Genomic DNA, 23298 nt, shown 5'->3' with positions numbered 1-23298 from the left:
GAACCATTTATGTAACGTTTACCCGTCGTAATTTAATCCGTATTTCTCTAACCCCGTTCCGTCTCTTTCTCTCGTTGTCTCTTCTCCTGACAGACCATGATGCAAATGCAACCGCATCTTCAACATCACAGTCAACCACCGATGCATCCGGGCCAAGCTCAACCTCAGCCGCCACCCCACCACATGCAGATGAATCCGATGGCAGCAGCCGCCCAGCAACAGCAGCAAATGATGGTCCAGCAGCAGCAGCAGCAGATGGGAATGTCGCCGCAACAGCAGCAGCAACAACAACAAATGCAGCAAAACCACCTTACCAATGCAAACATGAACGGAATGATGAACATGGGCATGACACCACCGCAATCACACTACATGAATCAACAGGTATGCCAAGTTCCAGTTTCTTGACTGATATTTTTTGATTGTTTGCAAAGGTGAAATTCGTAGCTTGAACAAAGATTGGGATGGGATACCTTTGTTTCACTAATAGTCCAAAGTGGTTGAAATTTTGAATAAAGTTTTGTTTATGAACAAACCATCGTAGCACCAAATTTTGGGAAAAATTTGAACGAAATAACTAAATGGTTCATATCATGAAAAAAAACATCAATCTGCAAATTTCACCTTTGAAGCATTATAATTTTTGTATTCACCATGCCCCGTTGCCACGCTTTGAAGACGCAAATAAGAATAATAAATCAGTATTCTTCGCACCTGACAGATGTCACACAGTCAGCAACAAGGACAACAGCACCCTCAGCATCCTGGTCATCCGATGCAGCAGCAGCAACCGGGTGGTCACATGAGCCCCCACCAGGTTGCCCCTCCTCTGTCCGGCAGCCCTCCGCAGCAGAACGTCACTCCCCAGCAATGTATCCGGCACGGATGTCAGAACCCGGCGATCGTCAATTCCGACTGGGAGGATGAGTACTGCAGTAACGAATGCGTCATCACACACTGCCGGTAAGTACTAGTACTAGTCATCATTCTGCTAAAGACCATCCTATAAAGGGTCCTTTCTCCCGAAGTATACAATTTTACTGGAAAACATCCCCGAGAATTTGTATAAAAATATAGGTATTCATATAAGAGCCTATACAGCCAAAGCGGTAAACGCAGTTGTAGTTGCAGGCAGTGTCAACATGGAGTTGAACTTCCTGCCATTTTCTCTGTAGTTCGATTTTGGGAGACTGTGGAAGAAACGGAATCCCACTTGTCCGCCCTCGTACACATCCTTTCAACAATGTTATCCGGTGTGATATCTACCGCATACCGCCTGCAAACTCGACCTTTGCCTCACGAACCGTGGACATTCGAAGAGCACATGCCCACGGTCCCGTCGCAGTCTGCGCACTCCGGACATGCGGTGGAGTCTGCGTGTCCGAATCTGTGCAGATACCACCTAAGGCACCTGACAGAAATTGTGAAAGTTCATCTTTCCATGGGGTCTGCTGCTCCATATAAACACGCTCGGAATGAGCCTGTCCTTGCTGGAGGAATCGCATTCCTTCTACCACTTCAACATAGGTGATGTTCTGGCGATCCGTCTCGCGTCTCTCATGCCGCATCGCTCGACGCACTCTTCGTCCTCTGCCACCACTAGTGCTATGAGCACTGCACTCATTGAGCAGCATGCCCGCTAGTTCCACTGTCTCTATCGACTCGCCGTATGGATAGAGCCCTGAGGTACCCCCGCGGTGATGGTGTCATAGATTAGCAACTTATGCTGAAAGTAGCTCTTCAATATCCGGCATAGGCTATCAGGGACTCCTAGATGGCAAATATCGCTTTCAATGGCGACCCAGCTGAGGCTGTTGAACGCATTCTTCATATCGGCCGCTGTTTATCGTCGATCGACTTTTCCTGAAGCTGAACTTTTAATCCGAGAACCCAGAGTCATCTTGTTTCTCGGTATATAACATCAGCCTCCACAGAATGATCCGTTCCAACAGTTTCCCGGCGATGTCCAGAAGCCAGACACGTCTGTATGCCGACGCCTTTTCAGGTGGCTTCCCGGGTTTGGGCAGTAGAACCAATATTTGCCTTTTCCACCTCTCCGGCAATTCGCCTCTGTCTAGGCACATCTGCATAGTCATTCTGAATATGTGATGGTTAGCTTCTTGATGGCCAGATAGCCGTCTTGATGGCTTCTGTCGGGGGTCCTATAACAGTTCCCCAAATTCAATTACCCCGAAAACCATATCCCCGAAAACCAATACCCCGAATGGTCCAGTACCCCAAATTCCAACACCCCGAATGACATTACCCCGAATGGCCCATTTCCCCGAATAGCCCATATCCCAGAAGAGATGATTACCCCGAAAATATATTTTCCAATTGTGTTGTCAAAGGAAACTGATGTCTGACAAAATGAACTTAATTTTTATCAGAAATTATGCCTTCTTTTTTGCATCGGCTATTCTTTCTAGTCTTAGGTATTAACGCCTATTAATAATGAGATTATGATGTGGAGCAAATGCATTTAATGAAGATTTTTCCTTCTTTTATAGTAGCTTGTTCTTTTGTCTTATATTGTTACAGTGAGTAATTGTACAGCTCATCAGTTTTAAGGCAAGTTGACCATGGAAAAAAGTGGAAAGCTTTGTCTTAGACAGTTTGAATTGGATAGAGGCGATGGAGGAGCTCTATATAACTCGCCTAATCATTTTACAGTACTGCTTCTTTCTATTTATTCTAAATGAGCTATTTCTTTATATCCTCATTATTCCCAGTCGCGAAAGAATAGTAGTTGAAAAAAAGAAGGAAAAACGTCTGATATTAAGTTTCATACTATTTGCATTCAGTATCAGTGCAGTCAGTGCCAGTTACATATTATATGTAATATTAGGTTACATATTATATGTAATATTATATGTAATATTAGGTTACATATTATATGTAATATTATATGTAATATTAGGTAAAAACTATTCCTGCACATCAGAAATTCTCGGGAAAAAGTATTATGAATTAAAAGACATTATTTCGCAAGGAAATAGCATTCGGGGTAAGTGTCATTCGGGGAAATGGTTTTCGGGGTAATGTGTTATTCGGGGTAACGGTCTATTCGGGGTAATGGCATTCGGGGTATTGGTTCTCGGGGAAGTGGTATTCGGGGACATGGTATTCGGGGAACTGTTATAGGATCTCTGTCGGGATACCGTCCGGACCCGGAGCCTTGTTCAAATTAAGCGAATGAGCTCGTCGCTATTGCCTACTCTGGAGCCATCACCCCAAGGAGTCGTGTTGGCTGCCTGGCAGAGATTTTCACAGCACGCCCGCTTACGCTTAATCTTTTAATCTTAGTGCAAGTTTAGCCGCCCTGTAGGCCTCACTTCGTTCCATTCTACCCTCATCGGTGCGAGCTCTTTGCATCCTCCTTCTAGCTCATAGGCAGGATGCGCGGAGTTCTGCGATTTCTGAATACCACCAGTATACCAGCTTGCGTCCATTTTTAGGTAGGCCGCCTTGCCATTGCGGTGTTGCATGCACGGCTTAGGGTTCTGACTAGATCATCGCTGGATAGATCGTCGGTGTTAACCTCCATATGCAATCGCTCCACAAATACCGGTTTATCGAAGCGCGAGGTCAGCCATCCCCGATGACTGTCGATCGCTTTCGGTTGTCGGTTGTTCGGTTGTCTTCCTCCGTATTCTACCCTGTATCCAATCGTCAGATCGCCGACCCTCCAATTTGAGCTAGGGTTTAGACCCGGGCTCCAGAAGGTCACATTAATGATGGACTCTGCACCGTTCCTACTGTGGTTTTTTTTTGTCGCCAACTATAACTTCGAGTAGAGCCCAGCCGCTCGAGTTGGTCGAGCGGCTACCCCACTCAATTGCTCAAGCGTTGAAGTCTCCACCGATAATCACGGGACTCAATCCCACTAGTGTGCTTGATAGCGAATCTAGAATTATTTCCTGGACCGGAAAGCGACCTGTTGTACAGATTGCCGCTATCCTGGCCTAATCCGCTACCCAGTTCCCGTTATCGGGAGAGATAGATACGGTACTTTTTTATAGAATGAGAGTGTTTATTGGAAACACCGTAGAAAAACTTCGTTCTGCCACTACCTTACCTTGCCTCTGCGGTACGCCCCTTAGGGATGGCTTCGTGGAGGGGGGGACCGTACTTACGCGCACTCTTTGTTAAACGTCAGTTACCACGTATAGCTGTCATCTATGGGGGCAACTCGACTAACTGTTGCTCGGCCCGCCATTTCCCAGTAATTTAAGTTCAACTGTGTGGCCTGCGCCATTTTCGGCGGTTCCGTTCTCTACTCATACTTGGGCACTTAAGCCCACTCGTCACGTGGCCTTTGTTCGCCGTGCAAATCAGACACTTTGGTGCCGAATTGTACTCCCTGGCAAAGTGGCCTTGTACTCCGCACCTTCTGCAGAGCTTGCTCCTGTCGGGGCCTTTGCACGCCCACGGCTTGTGGCTTCGCTCAAAGCACCTAAAGCACACTTCCGGTGGCTCGTAGATGCTGAGCGGACACTCTGACCAGCCGACTTCGACCATGCCCACCGCAGTCGCCTTTTTTGCCTCCCCAATTGGAATCTGCGTGCCTGCTGGGCCCCTCCGTATGTGGGTCGATGCGCTCGGCGCATCTACCATGCACTGTTGCTTGAGGACGGCAGAGAGCTCTTCTGCGTTGGTGATGTCATCCAGGTTCTTACACTGGAGGATCGCCTCCGGCGTCAGAGCCCTTGCCTGTACCTTCTCGCTCGTTTTGCGATTGGTTTAGGGTTGCTCGCACTGCGCGGGCGTTTGCCCCTCACTGCAGCCCCACCTGGCTGCGTGGACCTCTCTACTCTACCCTCGTCAGCTACACTATCTCGTCGCTCAACCAAGAGATCGTATTCTTTCTTGGCCTGAGCTACCGAATGGCGGATCCTCAGCAGACCTTTTTTAAGGTCTTTGCTAATGTTGTTCTCTGCTCGCTCGTGTAGCCGATCAGCTCATCGAGCACTTCGGAAGCCCATCCCTGTTTCGGTCCAGTGCACGTATGAGTTCCGCTCCGCTCATCTACGTATCCTCAGTCGCTGAACCGGTCCCCATTGTCGTTTGCTTCGGTATTGTATGTTGCTTTCATAACAAAACGCGCTGCCAACTTCCAGTCGGTATTTCTGAATCATCGCAACGAATCAAGCACCACCTCTGCTGCTGTTTGTGTTAGTGAGATCGGAGAAACGTCACGCTCCCGCCTGCTGATTGGCTGCGACGACTCTGGCGATGGTTTCACTCGCGACGGATTCAAATCGTCGCGTGTGGAACGGACCTGGTGTGATGGTTAAAGCACGCGACTATCACTCTGAGGACCTGGGATCGAATCCCACTCCTGACAAACTCACACAAATGTGAGTTCTTCCTTCGGAAGGGAAGTAAAGCGTGGATCCCGAGATGAACTAGCCTAGGGCTAAAAATCTCGTTAATACAGATAAAAAAAATCGTCGCGTTCGGTAAGGGGGAAAATCGTCAATATTTGAGGGGATTCTACACTCGCCGCTTGTGACAGTAATCTAACCAGTCTGCCTCACGCGAACGGGTTAATCGCCTCGCCCTCAGTATTCTCGCTCTCTTTGATTATGAATGAATCCATCGCTGCAAAAAGGGTTCCCTAAGAGCCGCTGTCCTTCACTGCCACTGAAGTAGTCGCCCAAGGATCCCCGTGGTTATCTATGCAAGCAAGGAGGCAGAGGAGCAGGGAGGATCAGCGCTAATCAGGATTCTTCAACTGAACCTACCTCTACCCAGTTAGTTTCTTAAGCTGGGTACAGATCGGGAACGTACTCTAAGGCCTTGTCAAGGTTTAATGGTACGGAAGGCAGCTCCGTCCGTCCATCCGGCCCTTCTTCTTCTTCTTCTTTATGGCTCTACGTCCCCACTGGGACTTGGCCTGCCTCGCTTCAACTTAGTGTTCTTTGAGCACTTCCACAGTTATTAATTGAAGGGCTTTCTTTGCCTGCCATTGCATGAAATTGTATATTGTGAGGCAAGTACAATGATACACTATGCCCAGGGAGTCGAGAAAATTTTCCCGACCGGAACGGGAATCGAACCCACCGTCTCCGGATTGGCGATCCATAGCCTTAACCACTAGGCTAACTGGAGACCCCCATCCGGCCCTACTAAGAGGATAGAATGCCGTCGCCACCATCATACCTCTACTCCGAGGTCTTTTTTTTTTCCTTCTAAACCATAGGGGGATAATCTGCACAACAGACACCCTAACAGAAGGTTAGGGTAGTGTAGGTCTGACAGGCCGTCTTCTACAACAAAAGTAAAATCCAGGACTACTCTCTCCTCGTACCCACTAAACCATTCCTATGGTCGCCAAACCCTACGTCTCTCCGGAACCACCAAGAAGGTATTGCTTCAGAGAGGGGCTAGTGCACATTGCACCCACAAGGTTAGCTGCGTAGCCTGCAGCAACGAACATCGATGACTCGCTTTGGAGAGTCCATCACGGTAGCATGCTGGCGCTTAGCCAGTTTCCCGAGTGGTCCTCGCCACTCCCTTTGTCCTCGGAAGGCGGGCAGGGTCAACCCCGCCCGCGCCCTACTGCTGAGCGGACATCAAGAACTGATGCCCACGTGCAACCCGATCTGACCTGCCCGTAATCTGACACTACCCTTCAGGCCCTATCAGATGCACCCGTAGGTCTTCTAAGAGTGATGTGCCCGAGGTACCCCTGATCAGGCTAGGGCACTTTGGAAGCGATGCCGAATCGCTTGTACAGAGTTGATGCTTCCGAATGTGTGGTAGGCCCAGCAGAGCCCACTGCTGAAACCCCGCCACGCCAAGGCAAACTCCTCTTGAACAATTCGTGTGCAGTACACATGGTGCTCGGTCACCTCGCAGTGCCAAAGGTGGTGAGTCCTCACTGGTGTTCGAACATGTTTCGCCTAAGAAAAACCGTCTTAGGCTCCCACCGTCCCTACTGGGAGTTTGATCGTGGCGATGTGCGTGCCTGCAGGGCGCTTCCGCAGACGGATCGATGCACTTGATCCATCCACCTCGCACTGCTGCTTGAGTGCGGCTGCGAGGTCATCTGCGTTGGTGATCTCGTCCAGGTATTAACACTGGAGAGTCGCCTCCGCCGTTAGGGATATCACTTGCACTTTTCGCCCAGGTATCTCCTGAGCTAGTGCCTTGTAGGAGGTGCCCTTCTTGGCCGCCTCCTTCTTCAGCACTAGCATCATCTCTCCAGTCCTGGTGCGCTGAATGCTTTTAACATTCGCGACCAGCGATGGGAGCCGGTTTTCGCCTCGCATGGCCCTCTGCACCTCGGCGTACGTTTCGGCTTCAGTTTTTAGACCAGCGCGTCGCTCCTTTCGCGATTGCGGACTGGTTTCACGTTTCTCAACGCCTTCTCTTTCCCAACTCAATCCAAGGGTTCTCTTTTCCTTGGTCCAATAAGCTTAGCCCCCATTTATTTTAAGGTTGGCCTCCTGGGGCTTGTTTTGTGGTTTTCCTGTCCCTTGTGCGTTTCGCAACCGATTTGGTAATCTAGTTGCTCGTGCTGGCCGTTCCCTTCTTCCGCTTTGATCTTTCGGGAGTAATGTAGACAAATCAATCAAATAAGATGAATTTCTAGTAAATACGACGGTTGTAATCTACAAAACATATTTAACTAATTTATTTTTTTACTTTTTCTCCACAGGGACGTCTTCGGCAACTGGGTTCAAACCAATAACTCACAACAGCAAACCTACTCGGCTGTTAAGTAAGCAGTTGGTCATCGATCGGTCAAGAAGGCAACCACAAAAGGAGGAAAACGTTAGGGTGCAATCGTAAGAGAGGCTCCCATTCAAAGCGTAACTATACATAACTATAATCGATTCGTAATTAATTGTTATTACTAAAAAAAAACAAACCAACAAAATTACACACTTTTTACATTGATACAACTTTTAAACTATAAGAAATTAACACACACTGTAGCTAATAAGACGTAAACAATAAAAGAAACAAAATATTCATATGAATTGAATTCAGCAGAAAACTATAGTAATAAATCGATAAACAAAAGTAAAACGTGAAACCAACACGACACAGAAAAGACAGCCAAAAGTTGCAATTACGTTTAATGGATTCATTCACAAAGCAAAAGGAAAACTCGTTAAGCAATTTCTAATCGTACGTCCCTTGTTTTTGTTTTTATACATTTATATGCATATTTGTGTAAATACTTTCAAACTTATTTCTTCCCAATGAGAAGCAAATGCAAAAAGAAACATACGGAGAGTAAAAATACAGAAACATAACCGCGAGGCTGTATATTGTTATTCCTCTTCTTAATTTATCTCGATGAACGTTGTTTTCGATTAGTTTTGTAAAGTAAAAATCAGAGTACGATCACAATATAGGCAAATAACTAATGAAATAAGTAGTTGTCGTTACTGAGAAAAACAAAAACCCTACAAATAAATTACATTGTAGCATAGGTAAAACTCACACCCCAACATTCAAACCAAGCAAAAATGAAGAACAAACACACATTACTAATATAATGGAAATTGAAAGAGTAAACCTCTCGGTTTACAAGAAATTGGAGTGTTAAGTGAATAGAAAAAAATCACTACTACCAGGGCGTATTATGTATTAGAACAGACGACGACGTCCTAACGTCGAGTGGTGCAACGTCTTGTTCAAAATTTCAGTGCAAGCCATCCCTCATGGATCATCTCATCCCATCAGCAGTAATCGTTACACACACAAAAAAAAACATTACTTTGTCAAAGAAAACAGCCTCGTTTTGAGACAGATCAAATAGCAAAATCTCACTCATCGAATCAGTGTTCCATGATGAAAGCCTCCTATGTCTGTGGTTTGGTTGGCTGTATGTACTAATCAGTACTAGTACATACATACACGTACTGGTACTCAGCAATAGCCAGTGACAAAAGTACTAAGAAAACACATGGCAAGGGCACTAGCAAAGAGACGGAAACCAGCATACATACTAATAAAAATACTATTTTGTAGAAAGTTAGCCGATTGATTTGTCATTGTCAATATCACAATCCAGGAGAAACAAAAACATACATTACCATACCATTTACATTTTAGATTTAGAGCCTTCTTTTCAGCTTAGCGTTCTCCAAACACTTCAGGATATCAATTTTTTGCATGTCGTTCCACTCCGAAGGTCGATTCGTATGTTTTCAATCATTCGTCGTATATACATTGAGAAGAATTTTCATGAACTCAACTCAAACTCAACGACCACATGCGACCAGATTATCACGAGTGAAAAAAAAAACTTCTATCTACTTATACCTATTTCTGATCAAAAACTTTTAAGCGTTTGAAATAATGTGCTATGTAAAATTGCTACCAGATGGCAGCGCACGTGAATGCACGCCACCTATCAACCAATAATGACGTGTCATTATTTCTCCAACCAGATGTCGCTACAGTGTACATACACACACAACTGGGACTAGTCGAAAATGAGTAATTTTTGAAGCGTTCGCATGGGTTCGTTTCGTGCGTGGTTCGTCCACACGGTCAGAAAATTCACACAAAACTGAGCTAAAGTGGGACAACTCAAAATTGAGTAATTTTTTTTCCAGCGATAGCGCTGGCCCAAGTGCGAAAATCTCATCAGTTTAAGCTGTATAATATTCTTGCTGATGTGAAGAATATTATACGGCTTAAATTGGTTGGATTTTTGCACTTGGGCCAGCGCTATCGCTGGAAATGCAATTTACTCATTTTTTGAGCTGTTCCAGTTTAGCTCAGTTTTGTGTGAATCTTACTCATTTTAGAGTAACATTTTCTTAGCGTGCACGGCAAGACCAGGGTCGCCAGGTCAATACACGGTCAGAAAATTCACACAAAACTGAGCTAAAGTGGGACAACTCAAAATTGAGTAATTTTTTTTCCAGCGATAGCGCTGGCCCAAGTGCGAAAATCTCATCAGTTTAAGCTGTATAATATTCTTGCTGATGTGAAGAATATTATACGGCTTAAATTGGTTGGATTTTTGCACTTGGGCCAGCGCTATCGCTGGAAATGCAATTTACTCATTTTTTGAGCTGTTCCAGTTTAGCTCAGTTTTGTGTGAATCTTACTCATTTTAGAGTAACATTTTCTTAGCGTGTAGGAAGTAATCAGCTGCGTTTTTGCTAGAGTGCCAGTAGAGGCGCTTTGCTGATAAATGCGGTAAACATGATAACAGTGTAAACAAGCAGAAAAGTTTACGCTATGGAATCATAGATGGCGCTCGTGTTCCACGTGTTTCCACATATACAGCGGCGCTGCCTGCACCTATCCACTCGGAAACATCATGCGCAGCACGGGTGGAAAATGCCAGTCAGAAAAAAAAAAGTAAACAGCTTGAAATTTGTATGGTGGCGTAATAAATTCTCTGTTACTGTAATGAATCCGGAAGAAACGCATAGGTATAATGATTTTGTTTCTAATTTGCAACTTTTTGCCCCAGGGTACAAATCGTTGTGATGCGGAACAAGTGCAAGCCAGCGATTTGTCCATACAAGAAAAATGATTTTACTTTTAATGTGGTGGCGCCATCTCTGAGAAAAACAAGCTTTGATTTCTTACTATTCTTAGAAATTGCTGCAGGAGTTCCTCCGGAAATTTCTCAAAGAGTTCCTCCGGAAATTCCTCCAGGAGTTCCTCAGGAAATTCCTCAAGGAGTTCCTCCGAAAATTGCTTCAGGAGTTTCTCCGGGAATCCCTCCAGAAGTTTTTCCGGGAATTCCTACAGCAGTTTCTTTGGAAATTCCTACAGAAGTTCCAACATTAATTCTTCCGGGAATTCCTCCAGAACAAACAACTCCTTCAGGAGTTCCTCCAGGAACTTAGCAAAAAGTTCTTTCGGGAATTCCTTCAGGAGTTCCTCCTGGAATTCCTTGAGAAATTCCTCCAAAATTTCTCCGGGAATTCCCAAAAGGAGTTCCCAAGAGAACTTCGCCAGGAGATCCGGGAACTATTCCACGAATATCTCCGAGAATTCTGTCAGGAATTTCTCCAAATATTCTTCGAGTAGCTCTGCCGGGAATTCTTCCAGGACTTTCTCCGGCATTAAGTAATTTCTCCGAAAATTCTTGTAGAAACCTCCGCAGGAAATCCTGAAAGAATTCCTGGCGGAGCTCCTGGAAGGATTCCCGAAAAAATTGTGGAAGAATACTTGTAAGAACTCCTGGAAGGATTCCCGGAGAAACTCCTGGAAGAGTTCTTGGAGAAATTCTTTGAAGAAATCTTGCAGGTACTTATGCAGTTCCCGAAGAAATTTCTGCGGAAATCTTCGAAGGTACTACTGGAAGAATTCCCACAGGAACTCTTGGAAAAATTTCCGAATGAACTCATACAGAAATCACCGGAGCAAGTCTTGGAAGAATTCTTGGAGAATTCTTTAAGTCACCCCTGGACGAATTTTCCCTAGAATACCTGGAAGAATTCCCGGAGAAACTCCTGGAGGAATTCCCGGAGAAATTCACGCAGGAACTCCTGAAGGAATTCCAGAGAAAACTCTTAGAGGAACATCTGCCGAGATTGCCGGAGGTACTTCATGAAGAATTCCTTAGAAACTCTTTGTTAAATTTTCGGAAGAATTCCCAGATGAGCTCCCGAAAGATTTATCAAAAAAAAAAACTCCTGCAAGAATCTTCACAGGAACTCCTGGAAAAATTCCCGGGGGAAGTCCAGTAAGAATTCTTGGAGGAACTTCTGGAAGAATTTTTGGAGGAAGGCCTGAAAGAAATCCCGGAGATATTCCTGAAAGAATTCCCGAGAAAACTCCTGCAGAAATCACCAGACGAAATCTTGGAAGAATTACCGGAGCAACTCCTGGAAGAATTACCGGAGGAACTCCTGTAAAATTCCTGGAGAAACTCCTGCAGAAATCTTCGAGAGATCTCCTGGAAAAAACCCTGAAAGCATTCCTGGAAAAACTCTTGGGAGAATTCCTGGTGGAACTCCTGCAAGAATGAATACTCAAAGTCATCCCTGGAAGAATTTCCGAAGGAACTTTTGAAGAAATTCCTGAAGAAGAAGAAACTTCCCGGAGGAATAGCAAGAAATCAAAGCTTGATTCTCTCAGAGATGGCGCCACCAAATTAAAAGTAAAATCATTTTTCTTGTATGGACAAATCGCTGGCTTGCACTTGTTCCGCATCGCAGCGATTTGTGCCTTGGGGCAAAAAGTTGCAAATTAGAAACAAAATCATTATACCTACGCGTTTCTTCTGGATTCATTGCAGTAACAGAGAACTGATTACATCACCATACAAATTTCAAGTTGTTTACTTCTTTTTTCCTGACTGGCATTTTCCACCCGTGTTGCGCATGATGTTTCGAGTGGATAGGTGCCAGGCGGCGCCGCTGTATATGTGAAAAACACATGGAACACGAGCGCCATCTATGATTCCGTAGCGCAAACTTTTCTGCTTGCTTACACTGTTATCACGTTTACCGCATTTATCAGAAAAGCGCCACTACCGGCACTTTAGCAAAAGCGCAGCTGCTTACTTCCTATTCCAGAAAAAAAAAACTCTTAGAGAAACATTTGCAGGGATTGCCAGATGAATTCCTGGATTAACTTTAGGAAAATTTCTGAAGGAACTCCTGCAAGAATTCTTGGAGAAACTACTGGAAGAGTTCTTGGAGATATTCGTGGAAGAATTTCCGAGCAAACTTCTGCAGAAATCCCCGGAGGAATTCCTGGAAGAATTACCGAAGAAACTCCTGCAGAATTCCTGGAGGATCTTGCTGAAGAACTCCTGAAGAAATTCTTAGAAGAATTCCCGGAGGAATGACTGGATGAATTTGATTTGATTGATTTGTCTTTATTGAAGAGACTTTCAGCCCTTGGCTGGTTCGTCTCTCCGCTGGATGAATTGTCTTAGGAGCTCCTGGAGGAATTCTCGGAGAAACTCCTGGAGGAATCCCCGGAAGAACTCCTAAAGGAATTCCCGGAGGAACTCTTGGTGAAACTCCTGGATGGGCTACCGGAGGAACTCCGGGTGGAATTCCTGGACAAACTCCTTGAGAAGCTCCTGATAAAAAAAAAACTCCTGCAGAAATCTCCGGGAAAAATTTTTGGAAGAACTCCCGGAAAAATTCCCGGAGAAACTTTTGGTGGTATTCCCGGAGGAACTCTTGGAGGAATTCCCGGAGAATCTTTTATAGGAACTTCTGAAAAAAATCCCGGAGAAACTTCTGAAAGACTTCTTGGTGGAGCTCCTGGGAGAATTCCTGAAGCAACTCCAGGAAAAATTCTTGGAGAAACTCCTGAAAGAATTCTAAGAGATATTTGTTAAAGAATTCCCGAGGATACTCCTGCAGAAATCCACGGAGGAACTTCTGGAAGAATTGTCAAAAGAACTCCTTGAAAATTGCTGGACAAACTCATAGTAATCGCAGTGTTGAAAAAAAGGATCCTGGAAGATTTTTCTCAATTCCTGAAGGAATCCCGAAGGAGTCCCTTTTAGAATTCACAAAGAAGGGGGAGAAAAGACAAGAAAAATGTCTGAAGAAATTTAGGGAGCAATCCTCAAACAAGCATCAAAAACGATTCTCGTAGGAATTCCCGAAAAATCTGTGATTAAACTTTCAAATAAACCCCTTGATGGATCTCCAATGGAGCTCAAAGTGTCTTTAAAGTATGATTCGACGAATCTCTGGAATAATTCATGATAGAATATCTGGAAGAATTTCCTACAAAATTCTGGAAGTTCAAGAAAGAGTTATTTGAGAATTTCCCCAAAATTCAATCATTTCTTTAAACGAAATTTTCGCGAAAATATATGAAGGAATCTCTTGAAGAATTTCAGATGGATTCTTAAAAAACATAAAAATCCGTTTGGAAATCTCTGCAGGCGTTTCTAAATGAATCCCAGGTTTAATACTTGAAAAATCTCAAACGAATTATTGTGGAAATAATCGAGGGAACGCTTGAAAGAATCTCTTCCTAGAAAAAAAAAATGGATTCGAATTTTTGAAGTTCTCGTAGAATTCTTGAAGGAATCTTCGGTCACCAAATTACAAAAAAAAAATAATAAAGATGACGCTAAGTTGCTTCCTCATTAAACTCAAATAACCACAATTTGTATATGTACTGCATTTCATGTTTTATTTGTTATAATAGAGTATCCAATATTCGAAGAAAATGTATTGAAGGTTATCATTTTTTTTTTTTGTAAATGTTTAGATCCGGGTGGGCGGTTATGGCGATGGGGTTACTCCATGTAAAGCACAAAATAATCCATGGATCTGTGCAGGGTATTGAGGTGCAGCTTTTCATTTTGAAAACTTCCAGTGAGCTCAAGATGATCTTGTCTTTCCTCGACAGTTACCATGATTCTCCGGCGCATGTTTCCGGCTTGGTCTCGGTGGTAGAGGATCTTGCTTCTGGTGTGGCAAGCGGCATTGGAAAATATCGGATAGACTGCAAATGCTCGTCGTGGTTGAAACCGAAGTTCCTCACACGCGACAATCGAGTTTTCTTTAAAACCATACGTGAAACCTATCGTCAGACGTAGTGCCAGTGCGCGGGGCCGCGGATCTGGTCCTCTACCAATAAATTTTAATTTTTGCCTCTATTCAGCGCACTTTGCCTGACGCACGGTTTGGGAGAAAAAAAGCGATTTTCGCGTGCGGGGAAACTTCGGTTTCAACCGCAACGACAATTTGCACTCTACCCGATATTTTCCAATGCCACTTTGCCACACCAGAAGCATAGAAGGTCGTCTTCCACCGAAACCAAGCTGGAAACCTGCACCGGAGAATCATCCATGGTAACTGTCGAGGCAAAATTTCCGATTTTCAACTGCTCGGCAGTAGCTTAAAAAAATTATCCTTTTTTGCATATTTTGGTCGATCTGTAAAACAGAAAACAAAATATTTGTAATTAAAGACGATTAATTAATCTAAGTAATTAAAAAACACTAACCACATTCTCCAATTTGATGTTTTTTTTCTTCGCTGTCGACTCCTCCCGAGGTCACGACAATCCTCACATCCAAACGTCACTTGAATGCGACATTTGTCGATCTGATGCGACTGTGGGAATACGGTGAGATTTCATCGGTGTTCTCACCGGTGTTGCCCATCCACCGAATTTTGTATCACGTCCGCGTTTTGGTGCCTATCAGCAAAATTCACCGGAACGTCCACGTTGCGGTGTCCATCGGCCGAATTTTCTTGCACGTCCACAGATCTGGCTGGCTTGGGGTACTCTCGTCGTTCCATCCCAAACACTAAAATTTGCACCCGTACGTGGCAAGCGTCGTCAACTGAATGCCGAATCGATCCACAGATCTCCGTCATGCACCCGATCCCCGATCGTTCAATGAGGGATCGGAGAGTTTACTCACCTACACTCTCACATTCTCGACTGCCGACAAGAGCGAAAGAGACGGAGGAAACGCACATGATCGCACACGCATGCGCGGCTTTACCCGTTCCTCTCATTAAAGACCGTTTGCTTCTCACTCAGCTCGCACACTCCGGTTGCATGATGCCGAACCCGACAATTATGAAGAAATTCTCCCACTCTCTCGCGTGATTCTTCGTAGGCTGTTCGGTTCGGTTTTTGTTCTGTTTTTTTTTTTTCTAACTTCCGCCTTGATCGGTTGGCAGAAACCCCTGGAGCTGAAAATGCTCCAACTATCACGGAAAAGTAGATCGCGCTGAAACTAAACTGTGAGGATGGTATGCACTTTACCAATTTATTTCAATTTTTCATAATAAGGCAATCAATACAACGCTATTTAATTTGTTTTGTTTTATTCATTTTTTTTTAATTCATTTTATTTGGGCTCACGGTATTTCCCACATTCCATCCCGTCTCTACTCTCAACAGTAAATATTATACACAAAACGGTCATCAAGCTTCGCCGGTCTCCGCAGAGTATCGCGTTGTCGTAAAATTCTTGTAGTTGTGTCACCGGTTCTTCCAGTGTTCGCTGGACAGTGGCTTGCACCCTCCTCAAGGGCGGGCTGGGTTTCACCTGTAATCTCTTCGAGGCTTGTGTGATGATTCAATGGGGCTCTCCTCACATCCTGAACGTTTCTGGTGTATTGAACGTTCCCACTGTTGACCAGAACAACTTCTTTAGCTCCCTGCCTTGCTATTACAGTAAAACGTTCCGATGAGAATGTTGGATCTACCTTCGATTTCTTTTGTTGGGCCATCAATACCGTGTCACCGATGCGAATATCAGATTCTTTGGCCCCATGTGCTAATGTCGAATTCGTTTTTGATTCAGTTCCAACCTGGGTTGGAACTGGATGAGATCACAGTTTCAACCCCAACCCGACTTCGGTTTCGCTTGTACTAAAGTTTGTTTGAGTTTGTTTGACGTTTGTTTGTTTACACATTTTCCGCCAATCCAGTTCCAACCCAGGTTCAAAAACGAATTCGACATAAGTCTGCATACTGCTTGCTCAGAAACTTGGCTTCACAGTCTCGCTCCCTTACATCCAATCGATCCAATTGCTTTGTTTCCGACCCGCTCCACAGGCTAGGGAAGGTGCCTCGATACCTCCACCCGACCAACAGCTCAAAAGGCGTAACGCCTAACCGAGAATGAGGAATCAATGTATTATGTTTGTGGACGTAAAGTTGTAATGCCTCTCGCCAGTTTACGCCGTCCAATTTTGCGGAAGCTACCGCCTTGATCAGACCCTGGTTCTGCCGTTCGACTATTCCATTTGTCTGCGGACAGAGAGGTATCGATTTTCGGATTTTCACTCCTCTCTCCTCCCAAAACTCAATGAAAACCGAGCTTTGGAACGGCGGCCCATTATCGCTTTGGATAATCGTTGGGAAACCCCAAGTCTGGAAAGTTTGGCAAAGTGCTCTGTTGGTGTTGTTCGCATCGGTGTGGCCCATCTCGATTACTGACAAATATCGAGAATATGTGTCAACAACCACCAAAAATGTGCCCACTCCAGTCCCAGGGATGGAAAGAAAATCAATCTGGATGATCTCCCAGGGGCCTTCCGGAAGCTCTCTACTGGACAACGGTAGAGGTGGGTTTTTACGAGCCAGTACTGTCAGGCTCGGATTTAAGGGGGGGCAAAGGGGGCAAGTGCCCCGGGCCCCCCGATGAAGGGGCCCCCCAAGAATCCGAAATACAATTTATATTTTTCAACGAAACCATACAAAATTCACGTCAATGGGCGTTCATATTTTAAACACGGCCCCACAGCTGTTAAGGAGTGGATATTCAGCATGACCATTCTAAGGGTGACGCGTTCAATTCCCGGTCGGTCCAGGAACTTTTTGTAAAGGAAAATCCTTGACTTCCTCAGGTAAAGAGTGTCTTCGTGCCTGCCACACGATATACACATACGAAATGGTCATTGATTAAGGAAACTCTTTGTTAATGACAGTTCCACAGTTACTGTGGAAGTGCTCATGAAACACTAAGGTGAGAAGCAGTGTCCCAGTGAGGACGTCACACCAAAAAAAAAGAACCTATAATTGGGTTCCTAAATGTATCTAAATTATTTCTGGCCATTTATCTGGATTTTCTCTTAACCCTTCAGCGCGGGCGCCGTTGTAAAAAGTACAACACTACCAAAAAACCTCGTTCGTCGTATAACACCGCGTGCGCGGTGCAGTTTCAGCTGCTTGATGGCGCACATCCTGGAAGGTTAAGAATAATTCAAAATCAAAAATTTCATAATTTTTGGTGCAGTATTTAAAAATACGCGATTTTCTCTAAAAGCCCTTGAAAGTTCTTATCAAATGGAAACACTTTTCCGTGACTGCAAGTTGCTACAAAAAGTGTCTCTATGCAGAGTGCATGAAAGATTGAGCTTTTGAGAGTAATTACACATATATCTAAGTTTCAATAGTTTCACAAATTTATCTATTATTTCACAATGATTATACAAACGTCTGTTGATTATGATTATACTCTGAAAACAAATGCCTAATAATCATTTGCATCAGTTCGTTGCTATCATGGGAAAGAGAAGATAATGAATTCTGGAGATATTTGGGAGTTAAGGCTAGTTTAAAAACCAAGTGTCCTCGAAACAGTAGCTTTCCATATCTTTATGTTGAGTTTTTCTGGAGATATTAAGATTTATTGCTACAGTTGCTCCCAAGAGGCTTATCTTTGTATAATCTGAATCTTGATATACTCGTCGATCTCGTGCAATCTCAAATAAAGTTGCTCCATGTTTTAGTAGATTTTTAACTGAACGCTAAGATTTTAAACAAAAATATATGTACTATCTGAACAAGATATCATTTACGCTAGCATTTTGACATTTGAGCCAAATATCAAATTGAATTTTCGTATAATTTTCAATTTGTCGGAATTTGAGATAAGTTCAGAAATCAGAAGTTTTCAATATTAGGCATTAAAAGTATAATAATACATAAGATTAAGAAAATGGACGTAATTGTAAGGTTCATTTTTTCGAAACTTTGATTCTGGGGGCCTACTTTATAGAGTTTGCCCCGGCCCCCCCGAGGCCTAAATCCGGCACTGAGTACTGCACAAGTTTCGCAACTTTTCACAAACTGTAATACATCCTGTGACATGCCCGGCCACCAAAAGAATCTGCGCATGATTCTTTTCATTTTATTCAATAAATGAAAGCATATCAAATTATTTTAATAGATTAAACAATGAAACGAAATCAATCATGAAACAAATTAAACGACAACGCCTATGAATGCTGTCACAGGTATCACAATCAAGTATCGGTATACATTATCATTAATTTCCGGGTACATCACTTACATTCTCCGGTTTGGTTCCACATCCATCTCTTCGACTGCTGCTATCTTCTTGATGCTCGCTTCTGGTATTTCCGACTTGAACTCGTTCATCACAGCCGGTCTGAATGGAGCCCTGCAAACTCTTTGAAAATGACCAACTTTGCTGCAGTTTCGACAGATCTTGTCAATGGCTGGACATTCCGAAGGCATGTGGTACACGTTTCCACATCTCAAGCATCGTTCTCCGCGGTCATAGTTTGTTCCTCGATGCCCGGGCGTGTCACGACGGGTGTTGCGTTGACTAGCGAATTCTCCGAAACGTGATTTGCCCCGAGAATTGAAAGCAGGCGCCGACTGATACGGGTGGAAACGACCACGGGCTGCTTGGTTCCTGGGATAATCTGCTCTTATCGGTGCAATGACTGCCGGCTCTGACTGAATGTGTTTTTGCCGGTAGTACTCCTCGTTTAGTCGAATGGTTTCGATCTCGCGTACTTTATCGACCAAGTCAGTGATTAAACCCCCTTTGTTCAGGATTCGTAGCGCTGCTGTCCGTACATCCCGATTTCGTGCCTGTCCTGCGACTGTTCCGGTGATTTCTTCGAACTCTTTTCCTGTACTGAATTCACACAGCCGTGCGGTTGCTGCAACGCGATTGACGAACTGCAGATCAGACTGGCACACGCGTTCTCTAAAAGCTTTAATTTCTAGGCTGATTTGAGACCCCATATAATCTTTCTCTTGGCGTCCAGTCTGAACAATAATTTACGTTGAGCCATTTTTATTTAACCCGAAACCATTCGTTTTCACATTTTTTCCACCTTTGAACACTGTAAATTCAGATATGTTATAATCATTGTTCTTTTTCTCATGCCGCTCATTTCTTTTTAATTTTTTTTTCAAATTTCTACAAAACTGCTTTTCCACCCTTCCGTCAAAAAAGTCAAATATATATTTGAAACACAGCGCTTTTCCGCCCTTCCGTCAGAAAGCATGCGATAATGCTCACTACCGCCACCTGGTTGATGGTCGGCCAAACTTAGTCATTTTAGCATTGGGCGAATATGTTTCCGTGACTATGATTTGAATCGAAAAATGTTCAAAGTGTTACGTCTGTTTGTCTGTGTTGAGACGATGGCGGAAACGTACATCCGACTAAAGAGTGAAGCCAGGCGAATAGGATTAGTTATTAATGTGTCGAAAACAAAGTACATGATGGCAAAGGGCTCCAGGGAGGAATCACCGCGCCCGCCACCCCGAATTCATATCGACGGTGATGAAATCGAGGCGGTTGAAGAATTCGTGTACTTGGGCTCACTGGTGACCGACGACAACGACACCAGCAGAGAAATTCAGAGGCGCATTGTGGCAGGAAATCGTGCCTACTTTGGGCTCACGGTATTTCCCACAACCCACACCGACTCTTGTCACCGCATCCGCCTACCGGAATCGGGTGACACATGCGACACGACTTTTGTCACGTCGCACGCCGAGCAGAATAAGCACGAATAGCGAAAAAGGGAAACCAGCCGAAAGAAACACTACAACACACGCGAGGTACTTTGCAACGAGTTCAATTTATTGCGTCCGCTCTGATCGAGTACAAAATCGGTTATGAAAAAAAAACACAAGGGAAAACGGAAATGCTCTGACGCGTCGTTTGACGTTTTGTTAAGGTGCGCAACAGGTGTAGCAACAAATATAATTATACACAGAAGGTGCTCATTGTATTTTTCTATAAACCCGGCGTTTTTTAAATTGTTGTATTTAAACTGAGCATCTTGCTAGGCATTTCTATGTGTTATCCACGATCAAAGGCTCATTTATAATGAAGTAGGCTAGAAAATACCCAATTATTTTTTTGCCGTATAAGAGCTTAAGCAAAGAATAAAAATAGTATTATTGTTTGGCTTAAGCAAGTTTTCTTTTAAGAGCGTTTGCTCCATAAGCTGTTATGCAGCTCCTTTTCCTATATAGAACCACCGAATAAGTATCTTACCTTACCGATCAGACTAAGGCCTGAGTGGCCTCTGCTGTACATAGTAGCCGTAACCATTCTACTCGGTCCATGGCTGAGTATCTCCAGTTCCGCACTCCGCAAAGGGTCCGCAGATCGTCTTCCACTTGGTGGACCCACCTAGCTCGCTACGCTCCACGTCTTCTTGTACCGGTCGGATGACTCTCGAGAACCATTTTAGTCGGGTTGCTATCCGACATCCTGATGACGCCCACCGTAGCCTCCCGATTTTCGCGGTATGGACGATGGTTGGTTCTCTCAGCAGCTGATGCAGCTCGTGGTTCATTCGCCTTCTCCAAGTCCCGTCTTCCATCTGCACTCCGCCGTAGATGGTACGCAACAACTTCCGTTCGAAAACGCCAAGGGCGCGTTGGTCCTCTGCACGTAGGGTCCATGTTTCGTGCCCAAAGAGGACGACCGTTCTAATCAACGTTTTGTAGATGGTTAACTTCGTGTTACGGCGAACTTTACCCAAGTAACCGCAGTGCTGAAGCCTTATAACATGCAGATATACGGTGTACTTAGAGCAATCATTACTTTACATGCAAACTTAAAGTTGATTTAAAGTGGAAATGGGCAGTTATGCGACTGCTTCAAGATTATACCAGTATAATCTTAATTTGATTCTTTAATTGCCCACTTCCACTTTAAATCAACCTTAAGTTTGCATGTAAAGTAATGATTGCACTAAATATACCGTATATCTGCATGCAATAAGGCTTCAGCACTGTGGTTACTTGGGTATTCGATCGTAGAGTTCTGCGGAGTCCAAAGTAGGCACGATTTCCTGCCACAATGCGCCTCTGAATTTCTCTGCTGGTGTCGTTGTCGTCGGTCACCAGTGAGCCCAAGTACACGAATTCTTCAACCGCCTCGATTTCATCTCCGTCGATATGAATTCGGGGTGGCGGGCGCGGTGATTCTTCCCTGGAGCCCTTTGCCATCATGTACTTTGTCTTCGACACATTAATGACTAATCCGATTCGCCTGGCTTCACTCTTAAGTCGGATGTACGTTTCCGCCATCGTCTCAAATTTACGAGCAATAATATCAATATCATCGGCGAAACCAAGCAGCTGAACGGACTTCGTGAAAATCGTCCCAATCGTGTTTATCCCCGCTCTTCGTATTACACCCTCCAAAGCAATGTTGAACAGCAAGCACGAAAGACCATCACCTTGCCGTAACCCTCTGCGAGATTCGAAGGGACTCGAGAGTGTCCCTGATACTCGAACTACGCACATCACTCGATCCATCGTCGCCTTGATCAATCGTATCAGTTTATCCGGGAACCCGTATTCGTGCATAATCTGCCATAGCTGGCTCATACGCCGATTTGAAATCGATGAACAAGTGATGTGTGGGCACATTGTATTCGCGGCATTTCTGTAACACCTGGCGGATGGCGAAAATCTGGTCCGTTGTAGCGCGTTCACCCATGAATCCAGCCTGATATTGCCCCACAAACTCTCTTGCAATCGGTGATAGACGGCGGCATAAAATTTGAGAGAGTATCTTGTAGGCAGCGCTCAGTAGTGTGATCGCGCGGTAGTTCCCGCAATCCAACTTGTCGCCCTTTTTGTAGATGGGACACACGATACCTTCCATCCATTCCTCCGGTAATACTTCCTCCTCCCAAATCTTGGTAATGACCCAGTGTAGTGCTCTCACCAGTGCTTCTCCACCGTATTTTAGAAGCTCGCTTGGTAGTTGATCTGCTCCAGCGGCTTTGTTGTTTTTCAACCGGCCAACCTCCTCCTCAATCTCTTGAAGGTCAGGGGCCGGAAGTCTTTCGTCCTGTGCACATACTCCTAGATCTGTTACCACGCCACCTTCGGTACTTGCAACGTCGCCATTGAGGTGCTCATCGTAATGCTGCCGCCACCTCTCGACCACCTCACGCTCGCTCGTGAGAATATTCCCGTGATTATCTCGGCACATGTCGGCTTGTGGCACAAAGCCTCTGCGCGAGCGGTTCAGCTTCTCGTAGAACTTTCGTGTGTCCTTAGCGCGGTACAGCTCTTCCATCGCTTCGCGAGTCTCGTGCGAGCAGGAGAAAATAGCTGGAGAATAACTAACTCAGGTATGGAAAACCGAATACCTACAACCTGAATGAGATATCAAGTAGCCCTGCATAAGAGGTAAAATACCTAAAATAATAACTGGTGTGTATTCTGTGCATAACGCGTGAATAATGACATCATGTATGGCAATACCTAAAAAAAATCGGTGATTTTTCATACAAATAGCGATTTTTTTCATAATTGAATAATACTTCAAACAGTCCTCAACACCGAACCAATAACTTATTGAGGTATTGTATCAATACCTACAAAATACCAAAATAAGTTATTTTCAATACCTGAATAACCGACTAATACCTTGCCTTGGTATGATACCTGACTTTGGTATTCTCCAGTTATGTGTCAGTTATTCATTCCTGCTCGGGTCTCCTTATCGACTCACCGTTTTGCAGCCCTATTGGCCATTAACCTTCCGTAACTTGCGCGGTTGACTACCTGCGTCAGCACCACACTAATGCTGAGTACAAGAAGCGAGATTTTTTC

At 44.5% G+C, this 23298-nt stretch overlaps 1 protein-coding gene and 2 long non-coding RNA genes across 6 annotated transcripts in view; 1 reads left to right on the top strand and 2 right to left on the bottom strand.

Annotated features, from left to right (window-relative positions):
* LOC109427676 (TOX high mobility group box family member 4-A) overlaps positions 1–8998 on the top strand; it is a 370265-nt gene extending 361267 nt beyond the window's left edge. For 2 of the 3 annotated variants that reach the window (XM_062845690.1, XM_062845689.1), the window contains 3 exons: positions 94–384; positions 722–963; positions 7667–8998. In XM_062845690.1, the coding sequence (XP_062701674.1) occupies positions 94–384; positions 722–963; positions 7667–7733 (600 nt within the window). In that variant the 3' untranslated portion in view covers positions 7734–8998. Of the gene's footprint in view, positions 1–93; positions 385–702; positions 964–7666 lie in introns of all 3 variants that reach the window. The other variant, XM_062845691.1, reaches the window with a different exon arrangement.
* Positions 1–23298, bottom strand: part of LOC134285238 (uncharacterized) — a 227301-nt gene that overhangs the window by 30575 nt on the left and 173428 nt on the right. The window lies entirely within an intron of this gene.
* On the bottom strand, positions 14563–20225 carry LOC115264899 (uncharacterized). Of its 2 annotated transcripts, XR_009996816.1 has the most exons (3): positions 20124–20225; positions 14923–15064; positions 14563–14851 (listed from the first exon to the last, which is right to left on the bottom strand). It is a non-coding gene; the product is annotated as an uncharacterized LOC115264899 (long non-coding RNA). The 2 variants fall into 2 exon arrangements; XR_009996817.1 differs by having other exon boundaries at positions 14563–15064.

Source organism: Aedes albopictus, chromosome 1 (genome assembly GCF_035046485.1).
Source record: "Aedes albopictus strain Foshan chromosome 1, AalbF5, whole genome shotgun sequence".
Taxonomy (NCBI): Eukaryota; Metazoa; Arthropoda; class Insecta; order Diptera; family Culicidae; genus Aedes; species Aedes albopictus.
Note: the sequence above shows the minus strand (reverse complement) of the source record. Positions and strands in the feature narration are given on the sequence as shown.